This window comes from Syngnathoides biaculeatus, chromosome 8 (assembly GCF_019802595.1).
Source record: "Syngnathoides biaculeatus isolate LvHL_M chromosome 8, ASM1980259v1, whole genome shotgun sequence".
NCBI classification, from domain to species: Eukaryota; Metazoa; Chordata; class Actinopteri; order Syngnathiformes; family Syngnathidae; genus Syngnathoides; species Syngnathoides biaculeatus.
Genome location: NC_084647.1, coordinates 25,131,966 through 25,152,282, shown reverse-complemented (window position 1 = coordinate 25,152,282; position 20,317 = coordinate 25,131,966). Strand labels below are relative to the sequence as shown.

At 43.6% G+C, this 20,317-nt stretch overlaps 2 protein-coding genes and 3 long non-coding RNA genes across 8 annotated transcripts in view; 3 read left to right on the top strand and 2 right to left on the bottom strand.

Annotated features, from left to right (window-relative positions):
* The window catches only part of npas1 (neuronal PAS domain protein 1), a 109,060-nt gene extending 107,455 nt beyond the window's left edge, over positions 1 to 1,605 (bottom strand). For all 4 annotated transcript variants that reach the window (XM_061827177.1, XM_061827176.1, XM_061827181.1 and 1 more), the window contains exon 1: positions 1,403 to 1,605. The gene's annotated coding sequence lies outside the window, so the exon portion shown is untranslated. The remainder of the gene's footprint in view (positions 1 to 1,402) is intronic.
* Positions 1,606 to 1,696: 91 nt separating this feature from the next.
* Positions 1,697 to 6,907, top strand: LOC133504674 (uncharacterized). Its single transcript, XR_009796051.1, has 2 exons — positions 1,697 to 2,303; positions 3,103 to 6,907. It is a non-coding gene; the product is annotated as an uncharacterized LOC133504674 (long non-coding RNA).
* Positions 3,631 to 17,420, bottom strand: LOC133504673 (uncharacterized). Its single transcript, XR_009796050.1, has 6 exons — positions 17,032 to 17,420; positions 14,551 to 14,743; positions 13,710 to 13,830; positions 13,451 to 13,621; positions 13,224 to 13,266; positions 3,631 to 3,769 (listed from the first exon to the last, which is right to left on the bottom strand). It is a non-coding gene; the product is annotated as an uncharacterized LOC133504673 (long non-coding RNA).
* Positions 7,395 to 13,216, top strand: LOC133504672 (uncharacterized). Its single transcript, XM_061827182.1, has 2 exons — positions 7,395 to 11,262; positions 11,414 to 13,216. Exon 1 carries the CDS (start codon positions 9,906 to 9,908, stop codon positions 11,133 to 11,135), a length of 1,230 nt encoding a protein of 409 aa, XP_061683166.1. The 5' UTR covers positions 7,395 to 9,905; the 3' UTR covers positions 11,136 to 11,262; positions 11,414 to 13,216.
* Positions 16,410 to 19,994, top strand: LOC133504675 (uncharacterized). The gene is made up of 3 exons (XR_009796052.1): positions 16,410 to 16,519; positions 18,546 to 18,636; positions 19,274 to 19,994. It is a non-coding gene; the product is annotated as an uncharacterized LOC133504675 (long non-coding RNA).
* The last annotated feature ends 323 nt before the right edge of the window (positions 19,995 to 20,317 follow it).

Genomic DNA, 20,317 nt, shown 5'->3' with positions numbered 1-20,317 from the left:
GCCTGAGGTCAGGCTCGCCCTGCCTCTTATGAGCTGACATAATTCCCTCGAAAAGTGCAACACAAACTGGGGCTCCTGGTCTTAGATGCTGTCCCTGGGAAACATGTGGATCATGACGACACGGTTGATCATAATCTCAATGGTTTCCTTGGCTGAAAATTACTCGGGAAGGGCAATGGAACTGGTCATCTTTGAGAATATGTCCAGCACAGTGGTGTTGCTTTGGGAGACCAAGACCCTGTGATGAAGTCAAAGCATATTTCAGCCCACGGTCTTGGGGGGATGGGCAGACGTTTCAGAAGACTCATGTGTGGCCTAGAGGAAGTCTTGCTCCTGGCAAAAACTGAACATGCCTTGACGTACTTATGGACCACCGATTCCATGGAAGGCCACCAGAATATTCGAGAGATTACATATATCATCCCCTGAATTCCGTATGACAGGAAAACAGGAGAGAGCTCAATGAAATCAACTCTGGGCACGGGTCGACAGGAACAAATCGATTATTGGGGCAACTACTATGTGCCAGAGTCTCCCCATTAACTTGGTTAACTTCATGTTCTAACTGCCAAGTCACGACTCAAACCACAAACCCGACTCCATTGAAGTCGGGATGTTGTGTTAAATAAAAACAGAATACTATGATTTTCAATCAATATTTAATTAAATACACTACACCAACAATATATCTAATGTTCAAACTGGAAAAACTTTATTTTTAGCAATTAATTTTTTACTTTGCAACATGTTCCAAAAAGCCTGGTACAGGTTCACGTTTACTATTGTATCACATCACCTTTTCTTTCTGTAGGATGTTCCCAATTGGTGTTTGATAAGAATTCCGCAACTTTATTCATTTTTGCTACCTCTCCTGGGTTTTTTTTTTGGAACGTGTTACAGCCATAAAATTATAGGTGAATGATTATTCCCACACAAAGAAAGGACAAATTTGAGCATTTAATATCTTGTCTTTGGACTGTATTCAATTAAATATAGGTTGGATATGATCTACAAATCATTCTATTCTGTTTTTATTTATATTTCAGACAATGTCCCAATTTGATTGGAATTGGGTTTGTACATAAATCAGTGGAATGACTGGCAATGGTTCTTTGGCAAGAGGCTCAATGTCATAGAGTAGTGAGAGGAAGTCGAGCTTGACGTTCTGAGACAAACGAAAAAAAAAACTAAAGCACAGCTCCCATCTGGCCAGGCAAGAAGAATTAGTCTCTTTGACTTGCATACAGTTTGTATTCAAGGTTCTTGAGATCAGTCTAGACCAGCGGTCGGCAACTTTTGACACCGAAAGAGCCATTTGAACCCGGTTTCCACGGAAAAGAAAACACTGGGAGCCGCAGATCTAAAATGAAGAAAAAAAAAAAAAAAACTTCTACTACTTTACCGCAGCATGTTTCTCCATTGGCTTTGCCGGGCTTGAAAGTCGCTCAAAATAGACGGCGTTTCAGCGGGTATACCCGCTTCCGCAGTGTGACGTCTATTTTGAGCGACGAAAAAATAATATCAAATAATTTAATTAATATTTTAATATTTCAAGATCACAATCTTCAAATTTAGAACTAAAATAATATAAAAACTAACACAAATAAAACGCACTTCAATTAAATACAAAAAACATTTTTAGTAATTTATTTTCCCAAGCCAATCAGAGCCGCATTATAAGGATGAAAGAGCCGCATGAGGCTCCGGAGCCGCGGGTTGCCGACTGCTGGTCTAGACGATGAACTGGTGTTCTACTCTCTCCAGCCAGTGTCTCCAGTCCTCCAGGGCCACGTTGAATATCGGCAGCTCACAATCGCCGACGTCATACTTCCACTACACCCTGGTCAGTCACAGTAACAAGGGAGGCACAGGTGTGCATCTTCCCATCCTGCTCCCACCGGTTGGAGAGAACTGTCGCGATCGCAACAATGGATGCATCCACCTCCGTCACAAATTGCCACTGAGAATTCAGGATTGTGAGGATCGATGGCATGGTGAGTCGGTTCTTGAGGCTTTGGATGGCAGCCTTTAGTGACCGGGAGAATCACACTTTCGACGACATGAGTACATATTAATGAGCCACTACTGTGCTCATCAGTGCTATTCAAGAGCACTGATCGTAGACATCATTAATAGGACACTCCTCTTTGAACCATGTTCCAACAACCAAGGAGGGCAAAATATCCGGTCCATTCCAATTTTGTGGACAACACAGTTGGAAACCAAAATAACAAGGATGCCTGAACATTGTGCTGCGTCGTACAACTACAAAGTTATTCCAAACTGGGAATAACGTTTCTTAGGTAAGAATATATTTTTTGCTCTGTTTTCAAAAGTTCCTGCAATGAATGGACCACGTATTTATTTATTTCCACACTGCTAGTTTTTCACCTGCTAAATAATGTATATTTCATGCTGGCTTGGCCGGGCCACAGTTTAGTGCGGCATCTTATTATTATAATTACATAGCAGCCATATTAGGCTGGATGAGGTGCATTCAGGGACACTTTGTTCTTCATTTCTTACTGTATGAAATGGTTTACAAAAAAAGGGATTAGTAATTGTATTAATGTCACTACACAGATGTAGTAGAATACCTACTTAAAATCGCACCAAGTTGTAATCATTTATATTGTTTTACAACATGGAAGTTTATTTTGTCCATTTAAACTTATAGATCTGTGAATAAAGCACAGTTAAATGGGACCAAGACCCAAACCTGACTTGCGTTGCAGGATTATGGTGCAATAAAGAGCCCTTTAATCCACCAAGCCACCCGATCTCCTGTGAGCAAATGAAGCGACAGTAGTGGCTTGCTAAACATTTGTGGTACGTCAGAGACCTACGAGGCTGCAAAATGTACTACAAAGTACAAAACTATAGAGCAGATTCTAATATTTTGCTCCAAAAGAAGGACAAGCATAAAGGATTCTATACCTCCCCTTAAAATCTTTCAAAACAGGACTACAATTGGCTTATGGATCTGCTTCAAATATCAGCTCAAAATAGAACCCACTTGTTTTAACCATAAATTAGCGAAACCTTGCAGATATATGCCTTCTCACCATCAGTTATTTCTCTTTACTCAATGTACCAATCTAGGTTTGAGGTTCACAGCTATGGAGTCAAGCAGGAGGGAGCAAGGCTGGAGAAAGGGCTAAAGAAACTTGACGGGACTCGAGTCGAGTTCATCATCCATTTGCGGACTCTGATTCCCACTCGGCGGTATTGTGTATCGTATCACGGTATTTTCGGGAAACAGAGTACGAGTGCAGACATCGGGTATCGGCACAGATAGTGATACTGTCATATACCAGCGGCATGGAGGCGGACCCAAATGCAGGACTTCCAGGCAAAGGCATAATGTTCAGAGTGGTTTTATTCCAAGAACAGGTCAATACCAAAAGGCAGTGCAAAACGTCACCATAACGCTAGGCTAGGCAAGATCCAAAAAACGTGAAACAAGGTCAGATGACTATGAGGCAAAGTAAGAAGCATAACCAGACGTGATCAAACTAAAAGGGCATAGACTCGCTGTGACAAAGGATTGCGTAACGGAGTTTCCCAGAATACAGGGAAGCATGCGCAACCAACTGGCAAACGCCGATGACACATTTACCGCTTAAGTACTGAGTTCATTAGTGTCCCAAATGTGACACAGCTGTGACAGCTGTCCGAGGTGGCACCGCCCAGAGTAGCGGCCTGGCCACGCCCCTCACAGGAAGCGCCGCCCACGGCAGTTGCCAGACCACGCCCGTGACACCCTCTCCTGGCATAATCAAACAAAGCAAAAGAAAAACTTTTACATGCATGTAAAGGTTTAATTGCAAGTAAATTGATTAGTGAGGCCTGGAGAGTGGAACGCTCAAATGATATTCATTTCTTCTTTTTTTTTTTTAATGTCCATCCTGCTACGTAGCCATATCAGGTATACTGTATGTTAGTTGAAATGTACTGTACATGGAAATGGTGTGTCTAAAAAAACAACATTAATTTGTAATCGGGTACTTGGACCTTCACTATAAATCCCTCGTAAAATAAGTTCATTGTAGCTTAGTGCACGATGACATAAATTCTGCTTTGTTTTAAGGATCAGAAAATGATTGCGCATACATACTCTGGCGGACTATAAAACGCACTTGTGCGTGCTCAGGTGTGTGCGCACGTGTACAGTATTTGTCTAAGGGTGCGAGTGTATGTGCGTTTTGATTGACAGCTGCCACTGACCCATGCCAGTCAGAGTGCCATGCTGTGGGGCGACAGGGTCGATCGCTACGGAGATGACCTTCGCCCTCATCTGCATCCCGCCTTCATTAGCGGAGCCAGGCAAGGAGAATAACAACCCAATAAATTAATAAAGAGAAAGCAGTAGAGGAGGGAGGGGGCAGAGGGCTTGGGGTGGTGGTAGCTGACATGAGAGGAGGGGAAGGGAGAGTCAGGTAAAGGGGGGGCTGTGAGGAGGGTGGGGAGCGGAGGCCAGGGAGGACAGAGAAAAAGAGCAGTGAAGTATGGAGGGCTGCGAATGAGGAGGTGAAAGCGCTGTGGCTGAGTTGGTGTGTTCGGTGAAAGTGAAAAATAAACGAAGGGGTGCTTGAAGATGATGGACTGAGGAGCTTGAGTGCGGCAGACTTACTAGATCTAAAAAAAAAAAAAAACTTTCCAACACTTTAGCTTTTACTCGACCTTCAAAAGAAACTAAACATTTTCCACTGAGATCAATTATATCTGGAATATTTACATGCCAGAGTCCAAACTGTCATCATCATAAATATGAACTAAACACAGACAAAATGAATTTGGATGAAATTATTTTTTGTAAAACTTCACACTTAATCTTCACACACTCTTATTACACAGGTAATAATTGATATAACTTTATAAGAGCAACTTGACAAGATTTTTCTCCGAAACGACAATTAGAGCGATTGGAAAGTCTGTTTTAAATGGCCACCTTAACCAGAGTATAACGCACCAAGAATTTCGAAAATCAGATGATTTACATTTTTATTTTTTTCCCATGGCCTTTTGGGAAAAGCTTTTGTGTGGTATTTATAGCCTATTGAAAATTTGTTTTTAAAAAAAAACATCAAATAAGAGTAAAACTGTATAAATTATTTCTATTTCTATTTAAAGCTGGTACTGTGTCTTGAGTAGCTGGTACAGAATATATAGAAGATTACATAAAATTCAGTAATCATGCCTAGGACTTCCATTGTCCGTCGGTCTCTTCATGTCTTTCTAATTGCATTAAAGGTAACGCCATGGTTTACTCAAGATATACCAAACATATCCCTGAATGGTGTGAGTAGTATTACGCAAAGCAAATACATACACGTCAATACATGAATTTGATGTGGACCGAAAGTCTCATATTAGCTCAACGTTAGTTCATGCTCATTCTTTCTCCAAAACTAGAATCACTGCATTTTACTCACAGCAACAAGCAAAGAAAACTACATCAGCACAGCATTCTAGTTTTATTGGTGACTTTTCCAATTGTGGCTTTAATTCAGATGCATTTCCTGAGTGCTCCCAAAGTTTGTAAAATAGTAATCAATTATTTTGTCATGAATTTATTCACGGAGGATTGATGACAGATGTTTGCACTGCACATTCCATGTTGCTCCAAAATTTCAACCAAGATGGTGCCCACTTGTCACATTGCTTATTTTAACATTCAAAACTGTCATGTGTTAAAATGCCGTACTAAAAACAATCAGCTTGAGCAAGAAGTTGATGGAAGAGTTGACGTCCGCACTGCAGTGATTAAACAGATGGACTCAAATGTGCCACAACATTCAGACAAAACCTAAATCAGATCCTGGATTTGTTTACAAAAAGTTGGTCTTCAGAGGCCAAGCAAGACCAATGAGAATGCAACAAAAAGAGCAATGCAAAAAATGGCTACAATAAAACAAGTGACGGAGCTAAATGCCTTAAATGAAGCAACACATCTTCTGAGTCATCTACGGGTTGTACTGTGACCCCTGCCAAACACAGGACAAGAAAAAAACAAAACAAAAACCAAAATATACACAAAGTTGATCCTTGATGTCAGTATTTTGCGGTCCATAATTTGCACGACATTTAAACCAAATGTGGCCAAATAATTCTGGCCATAGTTCCCATTTTAAAAGCTTTCCGGCATTCAACTTGGACACCAACCCTGTACTGTTCAGACTCCACCTGGTGTGAACTCCGGCAGCTACTCCAGCATGCTGGCAACGCAGCCAACATGTTAATAAAAAATGAGGTTTAATCATCTATTGTTTCCAATACTTGTTGTTCATAAGCAGACGGCAAAAACAGAGGGAGGAAACACATCCGATCCGGTGGTAAAACACACACACACACACACACGCCTCGTAAATAAATAAATGATGACCAAGTATGTTCCACAGGATAGACTGTTGGTTGGCGGCTCTTTCCAGGAGCAACCTTGAAATGAGTAATGACGCATTCTCATCCTGCGGCTCAGTTCCACACTACATGCTTCCTACTATGATTACCCACTCAACTTTATTTATATCACTTTAAAAACAACCTCAGATGTAATAACGTGCTGTGCATACTTAAGCACCAATATAAAACAAAACTATTATTTGATTACTCAATTTTCTTAAATAGTGCCTATCCTTATAATAGACCACATGCAACGCGTATGCTTGTCTACTTTACTACTTTAGAAAAATAAATGCCTCAATTTTCCACGGAGAAAAAAAAAAAGAAATTATGTCAGGTTGTATACATTATTGTTCACACTCAGATGTTTAACAGCTCAGCCCGCTGATTCAAAAAAACTGCCGGCTGCAATTTTTTTTTTTTTTGTCAAAGGGTCGCGTTAGTGCTGGAGCTTATCGCAGTTGTCAACGGACAGGAGGCAGGGTACACCCTGAACTGGTTGCCAGCCAATCGCAGGGCACATCGAGACAAACAGCCGCACTCATAATCACACCATGGGACAATTTAGAGTATCCAATTAATGTTGCATATTTTTAGAATGTGGGAGTAAACCGGAGTGCCCCAAAAAAAAAAATCACACAGGCACAGGGAGAACATCCAAACTCCACACAGGCGTTGCCAGGATTGAACCTGGGACCTCAGAACTGTGAGGCCAACGCTTTCCAGCTGAGCCACCGTGCCACCTTCTGACATTTATATCAGATCATAATATTTTGGCAAATTCTAAAATAATATATAATTCCTTTCCAGTTCATTTGAAGTTGTAAAAATAAACAAGCAAACAAACATTCACCTAGTTCTGGGTGACAAAGCAAACAAATCTGGAAGGTAAAAAATTATATATTATATATTACAATTAATGAGTTTACGGTTTTGATTGTTTTTGCAAGTCTGCACAGCCTGTGCAAAAAATATAACAAATGTCTGTGCTATCTGACTTTTTTTCAGTGACTGTATTGGATTACAGTACTTTTTTTTTCTTAAATACATAACGGTGGTACGTGTATTCTGTGACACCTATTGACGCCTGTTCCAAGTTCCCCTCGGCAGTGTGCCCGCGTACCCCAGGTTGGAAAAGACTCCACGGTTTACTGTATGTGGTACCTCAAAACCTGATAAAGGGTCACAGTTTTTCCGTTGCAGCCCATTGGAAGATTTGAAAATCTCAACGGCTTTTATGCATGGTGGTGGTAGTAATAGCCTTTTGTGCATTTCTTTGTCTTTACTATTTTCATCAAGATTTTCCACTGTGTTGCCACCTCTGAGCCACCATACAATTTTAAATGTCTACCATAGGATAATAATAATTTTGCCTGATATCACCATGATCTACCAAAGTCTAGTTAGACAGGATCCCGTGATCCGATCTGAACTGCTATCGAAGAAAACAGTTTACAGGCAGACGTGCTCAAGTCACATTTGACTGAATTGAAGAAAGAGCTGAGCAACACGCCACGTCGCCCGCTATAACCACCTCATCACGCCGCTTGAAGAGTATGAGAGAGGACGCGGCTAATGCGCTTGCACCCATTTTGTCTCCAAATGAAAAGAGCCGGCCGCTCAGGGTCGAGGCGTGCGAATGGCGGGGAGCGGCGCCCGCTGCGCCGGGAAGGGAAATTCTCAGGGCGATCGATGGGGAGGATTAGGGCGGGCTTTGGTGGGGGCTCTGGATCTGAGCGGCGCTCTCTATGGGGGGGCCCCACGGGAGGTTCAGAGTGGAAAGCGGGAGGGAAGAGAGGAGGAGGGCCAAGGGGGAAAGTGGAGAAAGGGCTAACCTGGTACTGTCAGGAGGCTGAGGAGGAGGTTGGCCTAGCTGGGAAGAGGAGAGCTGTCGGGGTTCCATCGGGCCTCCTGCTAAAAACACACCACCGGGGGAGCCGTACAACAAAAACATGGACACATCATGCTCGGATTTGGCTTCCGACTTGGACATCTTTGAGTTGTTCTCAGGCTAGAATCACTAAAGCGGTCTTCACACTTATCAACTTGGTCAAATTTGAGCATTTTTACTTTCTTCTGATAAAAGTCAGGCAGGCCTAAATGATTATTCATTCATTTTCCTAGCAGCTTAGCCTCACAAGGGTCGTAGGAGTGCTGGAACCCATTCCAGCTGTCATCAGGCAGGAGGCGGGGTACACCCTGAACTGGTTGCCAGACAATCGCAGGAATGTCGCTATGTTGATTATTGCCGAGCCCACAGGAAGTACACCAACCAGTTTAGTCATGTCACTTCCACAGAAGAGCTGTTGTCAAATCCCAACGTGTGTGTGGTCAACACAAAGTCCATTCAGACCACTGAGTCTATGATTGTGGCGCGATAAGGAACCAGGGAGTGACCTGAAGCATGTGCTGTTGCTGTACACAAATAGTCGAGCAACTGGCTGTGTTGAGTGTCACAAGTCATTCACAACAATAAAAAGGATTTCTTGTACTGGTCTACATTAGTGACAGAATTATGCCGGGAGTCATTGATTTCCCGGTTAAAAGTGTTTATGATTTCCCATGTTAGTAGTTTAAATACTAAGCATACCATGAACTATTACCCAAAACACTATCATTTAAAAACTTGTATCACAACTTCTTCTTGTTTTCCTTTTGGCTTGTCCCGTTAGGGGTCGCCACAGCGTGTCATCTTTTGCCATCTTAGCCTATCTCCTGCATCTTCCTCTCTAACCCCAACTGCCCTCATGTCTTCCCTCACCACATCCATAAACCTTCTCTTTGGTCTTCCACTCGCTCTTTTGCCTGGGAGCTCCATCCTCAGCATCCTTCTACCAATATACTCACTCTCTCGCCTCTGAACATGTCCAAACCATCGAAGTCTGCTCTCTCGAATCTTGTCTCCAAAACATCCAGCTTTGGCTGTCCCTCTAATGAGCTCATTTCTAATCCTATCCAACCTGCTCACTCCAAGCGAGAACCTCAACATCTTCATTTCTGCCACCTCCAGTTCTGCTTCCTGTTGTCTCTTCAGTGCCACCGTCTCTAATCCATACATCATGGCTGGCTTCACCACTGTTTTATAAACTTTTCCCTTCATCCTAGCAGAGACTCTTCTGTCACATAACACACCAGAGACCTTCCGCCAGCTGTTCCACCCTGCTTGGACCAGTTTCTTCACTTTCTAACCACACTCACCATTGCTCTGGATTGTTGACCCTAAATATTTGAAGTCCTCCACCCTCGCTATCTCTTCTCCCTGTAGCCTCACTCTTTCCCCTCCACCATTCTCATTCACGCACATATATTCGGTTTTACTTTGGCTAATCTTCATTCCTCTCCTTTCCAGTGCGTGCCTCCATCTTTCTAATTGTTCCTCTACCCGCTCCCTGCTTTCACTGCAGATCACAATATCATCTGGGTGTCATGATCCTGCCGCTCCAGCATGAGCTGTGCGGGTGTCCACGCAGGTGCACTGATTGGAAGGTGCACACCTGCGCCTCATGCAGCCTGATTATGCTGTGGATTTATATGACCGCGATGACAACTGGCCGGCGCCATTTCGTTTGATCTTCATGTCTCGTTCGTGTGCTCCGGTATCCCTGATCGAACCTGTGTGTACCGACATTCGCATGTTCTCCGACCAACCTTGTAAGCCTGACTCCTTTGATACTTCTGCCTGCGTTGATTATTCCCCTGTGTACCGACTCCTGCCTGTCCGCTCATCTGCTCTCTTCGCCCGACGCCCCAACTACCGCTGCTCCACCGGACTGGCTGCTCGATCCCCTACCTCTGCATATAATAAACGTGTCTCCTTGAACTACCTTGCATCTTCCGAGTCCTGCATTTGGTCCTACTCGGGACGTGACAGAACTAACTGGCCAACACAGCACCCAGGTGGAAAGACCCGGCGTCGCCGGGACCGACGGAAAGTCGACCGTCTGCCAGAGGACCAAGCCTGTCCGATCCGGGTAGGCTCCCTGATGTCCTCCGCTTCCGTGTCTTACGCTCCACCAGCGAGGTATGAATACATCCCGAACATGACCCGTCCGGCTCCTCATATTCTTCTGGACTCTGACTTTTCGGAGTACGAGCAGGACCGTGATTTGTATGACCGGCTGCCGGAGTACGACTCCGATTATTCTGATTATGAATCTGCTCGTCCGATCTTTCATCCCAGTCAGTTTGTTTCACCTCCCTGCGTTTCCAGCACCCAAACGTCTTCGCCCGGTAGGTTTAAGTACACTAATCCATATGAGGGAACGCACTTGGCCATCTACCCGGAACCTCCGCGTGGCGGCCAGAGGAGACGCCCCGGTCGGGCGCTCCCCGGTGACTTCCGCTGCGCGGCAACTAAGACATCGTCCTCCCACTCCTCGCCGGCAACGGCAAAACTGGCAGACCCGCAGCTGGTGGCGAAGCTTCCAGCCCAGAGGGAGGAGGAGTCGCCAAATCACGAGTCGTTGCGCCGCGAAATGCCTCACCAAGCACACGTAGCTGTGGAAACTGACCCGCCTCCTCGCCATTCCCACGTCGAGGTTTTGGCTGTTCCGAGCAGACTTCACGCAGCAGTTGGAACTGACCCGCTCCCGAGACACGCCCACGTGTCAAACCTGACCTGTCCACCCGGACGCCTTGTGTTTGGTGGCCTAGATGGCCCCCAGACTGGGGTTCGGGGGGGGGGGGGGGTGCCCTCCTCCGGACACCCCTTCCGCCCACCCTGCCTGTGTTAATTATTGTCTGTTTTTTTCATTTAGGCACGTCTGGGAGCAGTGCCTTTGAGGGGGTGGGGGTACTGTCATGATCCTGCCGCTCCAGCACAAGCTGTGCAGGTGTCCGCGCAGGTGCGCTGATTGGAAGGTGCACACCTGGGCCTCATGCAGCCTGATTATGCTGTGGATTTATATGACCGCCATTTCGTTTGATCTTCATGTCCCGTTCGTGTGCTCCGGTATCCCTGATCGAACCTGTGTGTACCGACCTTCGCATGTTCTCCGACCAACCTTGTAAGCCTGACTCCTTTGATACTTCTGCCTGCGTTGATTGTTCCCCTGTGTACCGACTCCTGCCTGTCCGCTCATCTGCTCTCTTCGCCCGACGCCCCAACTACCGCTGCTGCACCGGACTGCCTGCTCGATCCCCTACCTCTGCATATAATAAACGTGTCTCCTTGAACTACCTTGCATCTTCCGAGTCCTGCATTTGGGTCCTACTCTCGTTCCGATGGGACGAGACACTGGGAAAATCATGGTCCAAGGGGATTCCAGTCTAGCCTCATCTGTCAGCCTACACATTACTACCACAAACAGGAAGGGGCTCAGCGCGGATCCCTGATGCAGACCCATCTCCACCTTAAATTCTTCTGACAATCCTACGGCACATCTCACCGCTGTCCTCATACATGTCCTGTACTACTCCAACATATTTCTCCGCCACACCAGACTTGCGCATGCAGTACCACTGTTCCTCTCTTGGTACTCTATCATTGTCTTTCTCTAGATCCACATAGACACAATGTAGCTCCTTCTGACATTCTCTGTACTTTTCAATTAGCATTTTCAAAGCAAATAATGCATCTGGTACTCTTTCTAGGTATGAAACCATACTGTTGCTCGCAGATACATACTTCTGTCCTGAGTCTAGCCTCCACTACTCTTTCCCATAACTTCATTGTGTGGGTCATCAACTTTATTCCTCTATAGTTCCCACAGCTCTAAACATCCCCTTTGTTCTTAAAAATGGGAACTAGCACACTTTTCCTCCATTCTTCAGGTATCTTCTCACCCACTAGTATTCTCTTGAATAAGTTGGTCAAAAACTCCACAGCCACCTTTCCAAATTGCTTCCCTACCTCCACCGGTATGTCATCAGAACTAACTGCCTTATGAGGTGGAGGTAAAAACTCCTGTCACAACATTACGCAAAAAAAATAAATAGATTACAGATAATTTGATTTTGAAAAAAAAAATGCACTGGTACATGCACATGTGGCAAAGCACAACAACCCAGGCTAAACTTAGCTCCTTCCTCACATACAAAGCTTGTCTCTCAATCAAGATGTGTCACTTTAGCCGACTAGCTTGGAAGAATTACTGTACTACTTTTCTTTTTAGACGGGCCTTGGTGTTTGTGACGTTTTAGAAAGAGCACAAAAAATTCGATGGACTTGATGAATTTGTGAAATTTGTGGGGAATAAATTTAATTTCTTTTTTTTGTACTTTTGTGTAGTCTGGATGCCCTGTGATGCCTTTCGCACGTCGGTTTTGGTATTACAACATCCATCTGGTTTGGGGGAGAAGTCTCACCTTTCTCTGTGAAGATATCGTGTGTGTGTGTGTGTGTGTGTGTGTGTGTGTGTGTGTGTGTGTGGTGTGTGTTGGTCAGCACACACCCGAGGATGAGTGATTTTCAGATTTTTTTTTGGAGTTGAATTTGACTTGATCAATTGATGATCAATGATACTTGTATCAGCACAGTACAGCAGTCCTTAACGTTTTTTTTTTTTATACTTGGACAGGTTTCACATTGAGGCATTTGAACAGACCAGCAGAGAAACAAAAGTAAAAAAATTATAAAATAATGCTCACCATTGTGCAGAATGTAGTTGTAATTAGTGGGAGGGGTACATGCTTTTGCTTCAACAATCAATCTTTATATTTCCCACGTGCTGATATTTTTTATGGGGGTAAACTTGCAGATTTTGAAAGTGACTCCTCTACGCATCTCATTTTTGGTACATTCCCAACACGCTATTAACGTATGCCATAATGCGACAAGTGTTAGGATGCAGTATTGGACTGAACATTTTGGTGAGGCTCACCTTGTTCCTCGCAGCCATTCCTGTGGTCCCAATATAAATTGCCCTATTGGAAGATGACATTCGAAAAACATGTGATCATCAGTTAGTGGACTTCACGTTTTAAACTTTGACACAGAATGACAAAGTTGATTTATCAGTTGATTCATTGTTTCAACCCCGACCACACATTCTTTCCGTGACATCAGTGCCGACTCTCACATTTTAGATTTTAGCGTTTAAGATGATACCTTGACGCGGAGACTCCTTCCACGGTCAAGTCTACCTCCAATCCCCGCGATTGGTCAGCCTGCACGCCGATTCATTGCGCTCCCTCGGGTGCATACGGTCGGATCCATGATTCATATTGCGATGAGGAGGGGGGGGCGAGGAGAGAGCGAGAGAAGAAACAGCCGAGACCACTGGGAAATTATATGGAGGAGCAGCATGGTGGATGTGGAATTAAACGGCATAATTAATCAAGCACAAAAACAAGCACGTTGCTCGTACATTTATTATTTGCATTTTTTCTTTCTACTTGAAGGGAGGTAATCAGCACTTGTATATGTCGGCACTCCTGATCCACGCCACGTTGACCTCCAGCCCATGAGTCTGTCTCAAAGCAGTGACCCTACAAGCACAAAGGAGGAGCAGTTCAGCTCCTTTTTTTTTTCTGGCAGATCCTACTGTTGTCTTCCCGTCCTTTAAATTGAGATGTTGTCAAAATTGGGTTCACAACTCCAAGCTCTCCACGGAGTTGTTGTGCATTATGCAGTGTGTGCACTCGAGCCAATGAGGGGAAACACTAACCACTTCAAAATAAAGAGATACTGCGGATATCACAGCACCAAAAAAAAAAAAAAAAAGGAGCGGTACAGCTCAACAAGGCAGGACACTTGCAGGTTCTAGCCAGGCGCTTTTATCAAAGTATCGATCGGCAAACTCTTGACTGACAAACGATGCTGATTGTCATGCAACCTTGTGGCACATTTTACTTGCTGACCTAATTTAAATGTTAATATCATTCTGCCTTTGCTTCCGTACAGACGACAAAAGGTCATTTCCTTTTTTTTTTTTTTTTTGTGCGTCAGCTCATCGAAGTGTTGCCTTAATTTTCTCACCTAAAAGAGATTCCAACATTAACAGTGGCCCGGGACCACCTGTCGCCGTGCCGGGTCACCACCCACGTATGCACACTGGCCTGCTCGGGCCAGTACAAATTTCTAAAGCACCGAAAATTTTTAAAAAATAGGCCAAAACTGCATTTCAGTGTCGGTGTGAAATGATTTTAACACCGAAAAATCTCATCCAGGACACGATGTTGTTATGATGCAAAGAGAAACCGCCTCACCTGATAAACGGGCCCCAAATTCTCATATGAGCAGTTTCTATCGCCGTGTCCTTTATGTCCTTGGTTTCCATCAATAATGCAGCACAGTCGGAGGAGGAACTAGAGGAGGTCTTTGTTTTACAAGTGAGTTCCAGTCCTACTTTGACGAAGTCACTAGAACTGGTAAATCTGAATGTCGTCGTCGGTCACAAACCTTCGGATACACAATAGAGTCAACAATCAGCTCCTCTTGCATCTTAGTGTATTTGTTAGTATCTGATTTTTTGTACGTTTGGTAAAAGGTTATTTATTTATTTATTTTGGCAGCAGCTATACTACGCATGTACTTCGAAACACAGCAAAAATGTTGCAGAATAACAGACAAGTCTACGTCATGTTGGCTATTCTTTTGTTGTAATACTGAATTTGAGTTTAGGAGGCACCAAAAGTTACAAACTATAGCTACAAAGGCAATACAAAATATGCACGTGAAGTGCACATATTATTTTTGACAGCATTGTTTGAAGACGCTTGTATGCATTTGAAAGAGTTTTGAGTGTTTTGTGGCATATTTATGCATTAAACTATGAATGCATTATCATCCTTTCTAGGGGAAATTCAATTATTTGCAGACAGTTGCCATTTGCAGTTGCGATTGGTGAGGGTCCACTGTATTGTAATACAGTATAGTTTTCAAAATATTATAGAAAAATGATGAGCGCTTAATGTGTGTAGATATGCAGTGCCATCGCACAACACTGATCCATTTGTTACTTGTGTATCAATAAATAGACATGAAGTCACTGATTAGTAAGTAAGTTTCTTTCGGCTTGTCCCTTTCGGGGTCGCCACAGCGTGTCATCTCAGATGAACGCATATATGTTTGGCACAATTTTTACGCCGGATGCCCTTCCTGACGCAACCCTTCTCAGGGAGTGGAGGCCCCAGTGGTATACGAACCCACAACCCCTGGTTTATCAAACCAGTGCTCTAACCACTGAGCTACAGGGACTCTAGACATGAAGTCACTGATTAATCCCCATTATTGTAGTGCACATGCATAAATAAACGTCGCAGAAGAAGAACTATTATGAGCACTGAGCATAAACCCATCAAGCGAAGCAGCTCAATAACAGCAGCTTGTTCCTGGAGCATCGTCATCCATCCAGGTATCAATATGGAAATAGCACCACTACGGCCCAGACATGAATCAATGGTGCTCCCGGGGGTGGGGGGAATGGGGTGGGGCACCGCGGGGGGAGGGGGGCACCTGAAATCATCAATGAGACGGATCGGCCAGCGGTCAGGCTCGGACAGGCCGTATTGATAGGAGCGTTTCCACCTGTAGAGGCCAGCCCACATCACAATTCAATAGGCAGCGCAGCTGCGCGCTCCGAGCCCCACAAAGACACGCTTGAGCGCGGCTACGTGCCTCGACTCGTCATGGTGGATCATGTGTGTCGCCTTCCTTCATTCTCAATGCTTCTTTAAGGCCTTCGAGAAGAGTGGGGGGGGGACACACTTCAAATTAACAGTGGTGGCATGTGACAAAATACAAATACTTCGGTACTGCACTGAAGTCGATGTTTCAGGTATCCGTACTTTGCCGAGTACAGGATTTCTTTTTCTGACAGCTTTTCATCATAATCGTTTAGACCGCGCTCTCCTTTTTAGTGTGATAGACTAAGAACCTTAATTGTGCATCTGCAGACTCGATTAAGGAAGAGGGTAGAAATTAGCATTTGGAAATTCTCTACATAAATCTGAACACACATAGGTTAGATGTATACTTTTGTTACAATTAGCTCATTTAGTTGACAACCACAGTACAAAATATAGGATAAATCACAAGGAAGACATAAGGTAACACCTCCCAAATTGTGACCGCAACCCCCTCTACATTAGACTTGCCAGCACTTTGCCAATTTCCAATTAATTTCTTAAAACACACTTCATCTCCTTGCGGTGCACTCACAGTGCATAAAGAGTGGTGAGGTTTTCCTATGCTTCATTTCTTTCTAACATTGGTTTTGAGAGATGGTATGGTTATGCATGTCTTGTTTTTTGGGGTTTTTTTTTTTTTTTGGTTGTTTTTATCTTATGAAATGTTACTTAGTTTTATATCCTTTTTGATTTGTAGAGCACTTTGGTCAACCTTGTTTTATTTCAGTGCACACCGGAAATTCATTTGGATGAGATTGGATGAGAACATGCTGTTCTGATAGCATTAAAAATCTGAGCCAACGCTAGGTGGCTTGCTAGTACTGTATTTGGACTCAAGTTATCAAAACGGACACAATGTTGTACATAATTGGCAGTAAAAATGTACAATTACTTTTTACTGAAATATATTTTAGAGTATTTACATCTTTAGATGTTGTTTAAGGAGTCACATCAGTAATTTAGTTTTTTTTTAATTCTGTACCGGTTCTTAAGTACAGGGAGTGGGTGCTGTTGTAATTTAATTTTAAAATCAACTTGTCTAACTTGGACTTGGCCCACCTTCTGAAGTTACGTCGAAAGTTGAGGCGCACCCGGGGCTCGTCTTCTTCCCATTTCGACCGACTCACTTCCGCATCTTTCAGCCAATCAATGAGCTTTTGTTTGCGGCCGATCGGCAAGAGGACAAAACGGCAATCGCATCCACTGAGTCGTGTGGGACGAGGGCGACCCCTGGTGGAGAAAACATACATTATACGTACTGGACACTTTATTAGGTACCCCCAGCGACGTTCCATCCATCCATCCATTTTCTTTGCCACTTATCCTCACAAGGGTCACGAGGGCTGCTGGAGCCTATCCCAGCTGTCAACAGGCAGGAGGCGGGGTACACCCTGAACTGGTTGCCACCCAATCGCACAGCACACGGAGACAAACAGCCACACTCACAATCGCACCTAGGGGCAATTTAGAGTGTCCAGTTAATGTTGCATGTTTTGGGGGTGTGGGCGAAAACTGGAGTGCCCAGAGAAAACCCACGCAGACACGGTTAGAACATGTAAATTCCACATAGGCGGGTCCGCGACTGAAGCTGGCACCTCAGAACTGTGAGGCCAACGGTTTCCAGCTGTGCCACCCGCATTGTTCCAATGAGCTACGAAAAATGCACTATTTAAAAATATTGAAGGGCAATTGCTCTCGAAATATCATGTAGGTATTCTTTTTTTAATGTTATGACTACTTTAAATATTCCAAAAATGTTATCACTACGCCATGTGCTCCAATTGTCAATTTTTGTCTTGATTTGTATGTATTAAAAGACTTTTTTTTTTTTACTAAATTGTGATAGTTTGGAAATATATTTAAAGAATATATGTGTTAATGTATTTATATATAATTAAAAATGAATTGGAAAATGAAGTAGTGTCCTATTTAAATTTTATTCACTTATTTTATTTCCTCTATTCATTGAAATTTTTATAGTGTTGTTTTACTTTTGAGCAGTGACTGAGTTTTTAGAAGGGTGCCTATAAATAAAATCCTTTATTTTTACTCATACAAAAAAAAAAATCCTACATCCATGTTCTAAAGTGAGGAAATGTAAAATGAAATGCCCATCCTTAAGGACTGTGTGGCATCGTTATTGTTTAATGTGTTGATTTGAAAGCACTGGATCATATTGAGAGCTATTTGAAATATTTCAACCCTCGCATGCACTCCAGTTAAAAGGTAGAATACCAAAATATTAGAAACCACCAGAGTTCTTACACCACTGCAAAGTACAAAAAAATAAATTGAAAAAAATCCTCAAAAGTGAGCACTATGTAATTTGTCATTGTGTTAGATTCAAATCTTAGTTGATACTTTAAATTTTCACTTTTAAGGTACTTTTATAGTAAGTTCTTCACTATGTGTAACATACAGAGGGTTGAAATTACGGTCGTTGAGGGCCCGCGGTCCTACAAAAATCTTTCAATTTTAATGTTAGTCGATTTTTAATGAATTCAATTTCAATGCGTTTATCATAATATTATTAATCATATTCATCCATTTTCAACACCACCTATCCTCACTAGGGTTGCAAGTATGCTGGAATCTATCCCAGTTAACTGTGGGCAGGTGGCAGAGAGGCGAGGATGGATTCGAACCAGCCCCCTCAACACTTTGGTGCGAATGTGGTAACCATTTGTCCAATTATTCCCCCCACCCCTCATTTTTTTTTCTTTTTGTAGGTTTTCTTGATTCCATTCTTGTTCATGAGCTCTCATTTGATACTGCGCGTTGTGTTCTGTCCATCATAACACTTTAAAGGTCAAAGTGGAAGGGTCATATGTCCTGTGTGCACACTGGCCTGCCCTTTTCACGTGCCAGGATGGAGAGAGAGAGAGAGAGAGAGAGAGGAGAGAGAGAGAGAGAGAGAGAGAGAGAGAGAGAGAGAGAGAGAGAGAAGAGAGAGAGAGAGAGAGAGAGAGAGAGAGAGAGAGAGAGAGAGAGAGGAGAGAGAGAGAGAGAGAGCGAGAGAGAGAGAGAGAGAAAGCAAGAGACAGGCACAAAGGTCACACGCATGGATTTCCTTTGCTCCGACTCAGTGAAAAGGGCAGCCGAGGGCACAGCCAAATGGCAGCCAGGCCTTCACGTCGGCCACGCACGGGGGACCGCCATTCCTCACGTCACCCAAAACTTTCAGTCAGGGGGGAGACCTTGGGATGCGGGAACAAAGAGAGAAATTAAACAAGCAGAATACAAGAGCAACTACTGGCTGGGTGCCAAATGATGATGACTGTTCTTACCTTTCTTCCATCAGGACACGGCGCGAGGCAATGAAATGGGCTCACTCTTCCAAGAATCTCCTTCAGTTGGATGCAACTTATTCTGAATTTGCTCAGTATGGGTATAGAACATTTTTTAAGGTCTCTCCCCCCCCCCCCCCATCACACGAAGGACACGGACTGGAAACGATGTTGGAAACATTTTTACATCTTAAATATAAATAATTCAGGGCATCCAAGTTTTTTTGCTTTAGAAACCCATTTTCTGTTCTTAACTGAAGCTCAAAGAAAATAAATGTATTCATTCAGCGCCATCTTGTGGCATAGTGGTGCTTTTGCTATGTTTAAATAATTGGTTGGTTGGTGTCGTTTCAAAAGTATTTGTTTTGTACCTGGTGGAACCCTGAGAGTAAGTTTGTCTTTGCTTTTCCGCCAATGGAGCTATTGCAAGCTCACGGAGCTCTATGTTGCCATTTCAATGTTCCTGTATGCACTGACATTTTTGTGTAAATGCCAAAAAGGTGAATTAAATCACAGAGTTTGTCCTTATGTAGATATTTGTTTGCCCATGTGTGATATCAAGTCAGCATGTGCTAGCGACTTCTCTCAGGCCTGCTGGAGCCTATCCTGGCTGGCTAGAGGTGGGGTACGCCCTGAACTGGTCGCCACTCAGTCGCAGGGCTCATATTAACAAACATTCACACCTACAGGTTATGTAGAGTTCTCAATGAACCTAGACTGCATGTTTTTGGGCTACGGGAGGAAATACGTGTACCCGGAGAAAATCCACATACGCATGGGGAGAGCATTCATACTCCACGCAGGAGAGGTCAGATTTGAACCCCGGGATCCTCACCACTGAGAGGCACATCTGATAACCAGTCGTGTGTTGAATAATTTAACTATTGAGTGCCACTGTGTACATGCTAGATTCTTGTTGATATTTTACTGATTATCGTTTGTTGTTACCGCCCAATAAATCAGTCAATGGATAGATTATTCATCCTTTTTTTTTTTTTTTTTAGTTCTTTTGGGCAATGCACCAATGCCGTTTATACCTTCAAAAAAAAAAATACAAA